Source organism: Camelina sativa, chromosome 14 (assembly GCF_000633955.1).
Source record: "Camelina sativa cultivar DH55 chromosome 14, Cs, whole genome shotgun sequence".
NCBI classification, from domain to species: domain Eukaryota; kingdom Viridiplantae; phylum Streptophyta; class Magnoliopsida; order Brassicales; family Brassicaceae; genus Camelina; species Camelina sativa.
Genome location: NC_025698.1, coordinates 25,552,784 through 25,559,367, shown reverse-complemented (window position 1 = coordinate 25,559,367; position 6,584 = coordinate 25,552,784). Strand labels below are relative to the sequence as shown.

General features: G+C 33.8%; 2 protein-coding genes across 6 annotated transcripts; both read left to right on the top strand.

Moving 5' to 3' along the window:
* LOC104742439 (NADH dehydrogenase [ubiquinone] 1 beta subcomplex subunit 10-A-like) lies at positions 2,716-4,193 on the top strand. 2 transcript variants are annotated; one of them, XM_010463451.1, is made up of 3 exons: positions 2,716-3,062; positions 3,273-3,331; positions 3,984-4,193. In XM_010463451.1, the coding sequence occupies exons 1-2, from the start codon at positions 2,774-2,776 to the stop codon at positions 3,305-3,307; spliced, it is 324 nt and encodes a 107-aa protein (XP_010461753.1). In that variant the 5' UTR covers positions 2,716-2,773; the 3' UTR covers positions 3,308-3,331; positions 3,984-4,193. The 2 variants fall into 2 exon arrangements, with proteins under 2 accessions (XP_010461753.1, XP_010461754.1); XM_010463452.1 differs by having other exon boundaries at positions 3,273-3,336.
* Positions 4,761-6,306, top strand: LOC104742438 (zinc finger protein CONSTANS-LIKE 8-like). 4 transcript variants are annotated; one of them, XM_019235997.1, is made up of 3 exons: positions 4,761-4,825; positions 5,139-5,950; positions 6,051-6,306. In XM_019235997.1, exons 2-3 carry the CDS (start codon positions 5,144-5,146, stop codon positions 6,234-6,236), a joined length of 993 nt encoding a protein of 330 aa, XP_019091542.1. In that variant the 5' UTR covers positions 4,761-4,825; positions 5,139-5,143; the 3' UTR covers positions 6,237-6,306. The 4 variants fall into 4 exon arrangements, with proteins under 4 accessions (XP_019091542.1, XP_019091541.1, XP_019091540.1 ...); XM_019235996.1 differs by lacking the exon at positions 4,761-4,825 and adding an exon at positions 4,893-5,046; XM_019235995.1 differs by lacking the exon at positions 4,761-4,825 and having other exon boundaries at positions 5,053-5,950.

Sequence of the window (6,584 nt, the reverse complement as noted above, 5' to 3'; positions counted from 1 at the left end):
TCCCTTTTAATAAGCTCTGAAGGATGCACCTTCCGTTTCTAAGCCATGATACTGAAAACTCTGTTCATAGGCAGTGTAAGCCTCTAAGTACCAACGAATATAGATGCAAATGATAGTATGATACCTTGAACACGTTGTGGTTCCTTAGGTAATTTTCTTATTGTTTGAACCAATATGAAAATAGAGAATCAGCGTAGAAAACAACCCGCAATGGCTTTTTGCATGTTTAAGGTTTTATTACCTTTATAACTCAGAATGCAAAAGGAAATCTCTCATATGTGCCTTTAAGCAGGTATATGCTGCAATACAGCAAGAGTTGCTTCCGATTTTAGCAAAAATGAAACTCTATTTGCAAAACCCATCAACAAGGACCATACTTTTCAAGCCAATCAAGTAAGTCCATTTCTCTAATTTTTTATCAACCATATAAACTATATCTTTTGGCTGGTTTACATATCTGTGTTACGTTTTTCCTAATCCCTTTGTATCTGAACCCAAATCTCTTGCTAGTTTGAATACGGAAAATGAATGGTCTATGTATATGTTTTGTAGGTCAATATAGTGGAAGCACATACCCAAGTGGAGTCCTTGCTCAAAGCTGAGTACACAGCAGACGAACAAGCCAGTATCAGTATGATCTCCATTCAGGATTTGCAAACCCAACTCGATAATTTCCTTTAAAGTCATGGCTCAGTGGAAATACCCATGTTTTTGATTTCTTACGCTTTACTTCCTCGGATTTTATAGAGATATAATTCTTTGGACTTCTTTGTTAGCTACTTAACAAGAGTACGCTTTATATTAGCATGGTATTCAAATTAGCATGGTATGATGATAGTCTCAGGTCCCGTAGTAAACTTTTTAATAATGGAATGGTTTTCCCATTAATAGTCCACACTCTAAAACTTGATATTACATCTTCTTTCTCAATATATAAATAAACGCGGGATAACAATACGATCTGATGCTAAATTAGGACGTTTTTTTTGGGTTAAATGACATAATAAATCTAATAAACTATGTATGCCAAATGCCATTTATATTTCATCATTCTTCAATATATAAGTGTTTTGTTATTTTTATTAAAAAAAAATTACTGATTATTTTTATGTTTTTTTTGTAACATTCATGATTTTGTTAGCAATTTCAAGATAAACTTTATAATTTAGTTACATATTGATACACAATTTAAGAAAAAAAACTAGCTAATTATTAAAACAAATTTTAAGCTTTTAGTATAATAGTTTAGGGTTTTAGGCTATTTATCTGATATACACCACTACTTCTCTAAATCAAACTCAAATTTTCAAAATAAAACAAAACTGATTATTACGCTTAGGGTTTACGTTAAGGTGCATCCTTCAGAGCTTAGGGTTTACGTTTCTAATACCCATGTTTTTTTATTTCTTACGCTTTACTTCCTCGGATTTTTATAGAGAGATTTAATTCTTTTGACTTCTTTGTTATCTACTTTAATTTTGGTCCAAAAAAGTGTCTTGTTACTGATTAATTTTTAATTCTTTGGCCAACATTCATAACATTCATGATTTTGCTAGCAATTTCAGGGTACTTATTTTATAATCTAGTTACATGTTGATACACAATTAAAATAAAAACACTAGCTAATTATTGAAACAAATTTGAAGCTTTCAATATAATATTTTAGGGTTTCCAGGCTATTTATCTGATATACACCACTTTAAATCAAATTCGAATTTTCAAAATAAAACAAAACTGTTGACTATAACATTTATTAGATTAGAGCAACGTAAAATGCGAATATAAAAATATATGTTGAGTTTTATGAAAATATTTGGATTTGATGTAGTATTCCGCATTTTGATTTAAGATTATAGTTAATAGTTAAAAAAATCAGATTTAAAATTCACGCACTCCATCTTCTAATATAGTTTAATTGTAATTACATGATAATAATATAATCTGATTTTAGTTCGGTTCTATTTGGTTCAGTTTTTTTGGTTTGGTTCTTCTGTTCCAGCTCTTTAGGATCCATAAGTGTTTCGTTCGGTTCAGATACTTAAAAGAAATCCAAAAAATAACCGAAGTCGATGGATATCTCTATTTGGTTCTAATTATTTTACCCGAAATACCCACAAAATAACCAAATTGAACAAAATTGACAAAAATGTATTGGACCAAAAATCGGTTGGTTTCACGGTTGGACCAAATTTTAGTAGACTTAGGGGCTGTTATTAGAGAGGTGATTTCTAAATCCATGTGGAATCGTAAATTCTAGAAATTAAAACACATGGATTTTGAAATAACATGTTTTATCCTTGGATTTGAATCCTTCTATTTTACACTTTCAAATCCATTTAAAACATAATATGAATTTTGAAATCCAAAAACAATTCATTAAATGAATAACATGAGATTTTAAAAAGTATTTATAAATCATATAACCAAAAACACATAATTTATCAAGTATTTTAAAATCAATGATTGAATAACACATGATTTTTGTTTGGATTTCCAAATCCATTAAAATCATAAATCCAATAACTCAAAAAGTTTGGACCCTCTTTAAGTTAGGCCTACAACTAAGTCTACTAAAGTTTGGACCCTCTTTTGGTTCGGTTCGGTTTGGTTCTTCCGATCCGGTTTTTATAAAGTAAACTATCCAAGCTTTATCTGGGCCAAGTTGAGACCTACTAAAGAGTTTTTCAAGCCCAATATACCAACAAAACATTACCTGAAACTGAAAGAATCAATCAGGAAAAAACAAAACAATCTCAGAAATCAAAAATAACCGATGGGGAGGAAGAAGGGATTGCCGGAGTTCGAAGAGTCGGCGCCGGATGGATTCGATCCGGAGAATCCGTACAAGGATCCGGTTGCGATGGTTGAGATGAGAGAACACATTGTTCGTGAGAAGTGGATCCATATCGAGAAGGCTAAGATCTTGCGTGAGAAGGTCAAATGGTGTTACCGCGTCGAAGGCGTTAATCACTACCAGAAGTGTCGCCATCTCGTTCAGCAGTATCTCGACGCCACTCGCGGCGTCGGTTGGGGCAAAGACCACCGTCCTATCTCTCTTCACGGTGAGCTTGTTTGAATGCTTTATTGAGTTTCTTAGGGCTTTTTTTTTTTTTCCTTAATCTTTGAAATTTAAACTCAGTGATTCACTTTACATCGGAGTTGAATTTGTTGTAGAATTGGTCTCAGACTCTCCAGTAGTATACCTAATTCTTTGGTTAGGTGTATATGTATTGAACTATTTTTTTTTGTTATATTTGATTTTGTGAAACCAGGTCCCAAGCCAGTAGCTGTTGAAGAATCTGAATAATGTTGTCTGCCTGATTGATCTTAGGTAAGGTAACTAGCTGGTGTTTGAGTTAAGTAGTGTGTATTTGCTTGCAAGAACTTGATCAGTGCTTTACTTGTTATTAATCTGGAAGTGGAAGAAGAAGAAGAAGAAAGATTAGACATTTTTTAGCATTTCTTGTGTGGAGTATTTTACTAGTTAACTGGATACGGGTTGTAGTATTTACTGTGGGAGAAAACTAGAACATGAACTTTGGAATAGTTATTTATATATGAATTGATGAGGTCTTAGAGTGACAGTTTTGTGGCGAATATGGACGCATTGGTGATTGTTGATATCATCAATTTGCTTGCAGTCACGGTGAAAGTTAGGCATGGATTATATCACTGGTGATTTAAGAGAGTGTTTTGGACTGTTTAGAAATGAATTAGTACTCGTTTTTGGTACATTTTGGGGACATATGGTTGGTTTTAGAATACCAATCTGCTTGCAATGGCGCTACATCTTTACGCTGCAATAGAGCTTAACCTAGTCACAGATTTTCATTGATGATTGAAGAGATGAGACATGTTTTGGACCAACATTTAAATTTTCATCGATGAGAACATGTAATGATGTTCCACTGGGATTATGCCCTCTAGTGGTTTTATTTGGGGTTAAAGATTTTAAAGGTAATTTTTATGCTCCAATGATGCAGGTGAGTGAAAGCTTTGATATCGGACGCAAATTAATGAGTCCATGAAAGGTTGTTGCTTGATTTGTGCCTTTTGTTTTCGTTAAACATATTTTACTAATTGGACTGTTCACTTCCAATTAGTTATTAAAATCAAATAATTTTTGCTTTCCTGTTGTACATTGATTCCCTGTTTATTGGAAATAATGAAACTCTCAAGTACCTTTTTACCAAGTGTTTGTAGCCTCTTTCTTCTTATATTTTATTAAGACCTTATCTGATTAAACAAACAAAAAGTGTAATTGTTATAATAACTCCATAGTCTCCCTTTATTTCAAAACTGTAGGATTAGTGTTTTACAAAAACATCTTTAGTATTGTCCATAACGGATTGTTAATGGAAATTATTATTAAATCTCTTAGTAGTTCAAACTTTTATGGAGTTTTGTTATCATATGTTAAATGGTGATAAAGACAGGTAAGGACCACAGACAAACTGAGTCAGAAAACAAATTACAAACAAACAAAAAGATAAAACTTAGAGAATGGGTAAGAAAAAAAAACCCATAAAAGACCCAAAAACATAATCCAAGTCTGACCAATACGATCGCAAAGATTTGGATCAACTTCGGTGCATGAGGCCAGATCATCAGTACAATGTCTTTTCCCTTTGTACAAACCAACAAAAAAAAAATGGGTATGGCCAAACTTCAATAATACACCATGTCTTTTACCCCTGTTCAAATTTCACTTCATTTGCTTAAAGACTTATATAAGTATGTTCATCAGCAGGTAATCTTAAGATTCAACAATATTAAGATGTATAGGACAAGACTCAAGAACTTAAGCTAAGGAGTCCTTACTGACGTAAGAAAGACGTGTCAGTAAAAAATCTTTAAGAGACTTATAGGAATTGTCTTTGTCTATTCCCATTGAAAAAGTTTATTATAAACCTACCTAAGAAGAGTCGTTTGTCAGTGCCCATTATTCTCCATCCTTCTTAGCCCTTGTCTTCTTCATTGTCTCCTTTTTCTCACTTTAAGATCTTTTTCGTTCTTAGCTCATGACAAGTCACCAAAATATCTAAAGTATAAGACCTTTACTGTTTTGTTACCTGATAACGCCACTCTCTTCTTCTAGTTTGATTTCCATTCTTAACTCTGCTTCATGTTTTGTGCAGAAATTATGATTCCGAAGTACCAAGAAGATGTCAAGCAGCCACGAGCGTGCGACCTGTGTCTGAACAAACACGCGGTTTGGTACTGTGCATCAGACGATGCTTTCTTGTGCCATGTTTGCGATGAATCAGTCCATTCTGCAAACCATGTGGCGACAAAACACGAGAGAGTTTGGCTTAGAACAAATGAGATACAGAACAATGTGCTCCAAGGAACAACATCACACCCGGTTTGGCACAGTGGGTTCAGAAGAAAAGCAAGAACACTTAGGTCCCGGTGTGAGAAAAAAACACAACAGAAGATAGATGATGAGAGAAGAAGAGAAGACCCTCGTGTTCCCGAGATTGGAGGCGAAGCAATGTTTTTCATACCAGAAGCAAATGATGATGAAAATGATACGACTTCTCTTGTGCCAGAGTTTGAGGAACTCACAGTCACAGAGATGGGGTTCTTCTTGAGCAACCACAATGGTACTCAAGAAACAACGAAACAATTCAACTTTGAAGATGAGATTGATGCAATGGAGGATCTATATTACAATGAAGAAGAAAAAGCAGCTAAAACTAATGGAGCTGAAGCATGTCCTGGACAATCTTTGATGAGCTGCAAGAAAGCTTATGACAATGTCATTGCGATTTCAGCAAAGACAGAAGAAACTGAAGATTACGAGGATAATGCAAGGCAGGGGAACATGTTACTTAGACTGAATTACGAAAATGTTATAGCAGCTTGGGATAAACAAGAATCTCCAAGAGAAGCAGCAAGAAACCAGACTGAGTTGTTCAACACAAGTAACTTCCAGCTAGTTCCTCCAGTAAGAGCTCTTACTTAATCTTATGAATTCTTACAAAAATGTTATCATAGAGAAGACTCAAAATAGAAAAGACTTCTATTGTAATGCTTCTTGATTTCAGGGGATAGAGGAGAAGAGAGTAACCAGCAGAAGTGAGAGAGAAGCTAGAGTTTGGAGATACAGAGATAAAAAAAAGAATCGTTTGTTTGAGAATAAGATAAGGTATGAGGTTAGAAAGGTTAACGCGGACAAAAGACCGAGAATGAAAGGTCGATTTGTCCGAAGATCTTTAGATCCCGAGTCTTAGGTATATCACATACTCTCAGTTTCTGCTTTGTGCGAATTCTTGTCAAATAAAAAAGACTACTGCAAAGACACGGAAGCTAGTCCAAAACTACAAAAGCTCGTGTGGAACATACTTCGTTCTTGCAAGAGTTTGGTATAGGTTTTAAATGTTATCCCAAACTATAACATGTTTACAACTTTATTCTTAATTATAAAAAAAAATTACTCACATGTTATCCAAAATTTGGTTTATTCCTGATATGAATACATTTTCTAAAAATTGCTTAGATATTTAGTATTATGTGTGTAATTACAATTTACCCCTTGGATTTATTTTTTCGATTTTAATTAAAATAAAAAATAAAAAATA

Coding starts and splice junctions, on each gene's coding strand:
- LOC104742439 (XM_010463451.1), top strand. CDS start 2,774: ATGGGGAGGAAGAAGGGATTGCCGGAGTTCGAAGAGTCGGCGCCGGAT. Junction 3,063..3,272: donor CCGTCCTATCTCTCTTCACG/GTGAGCTTGTTT, acceptor TTGTGAAACCAG/GTCCCAAGCCAGTAGCTGTT.
- LOC104742438 (XM_019235995.1), top strand. CDS start 5,126: ATGTTTTGTGCAGAAATTATGATTCCGAAGTACCAAGAAGATGTCAAG. Junction 5,951..6,050: donor ACTTCCAGCTAGTTCCTCCA/GTAAGAGCTCTT, acceptor TCTTGATTTCAG/GGGATAGAGGAGAAGAGAGT.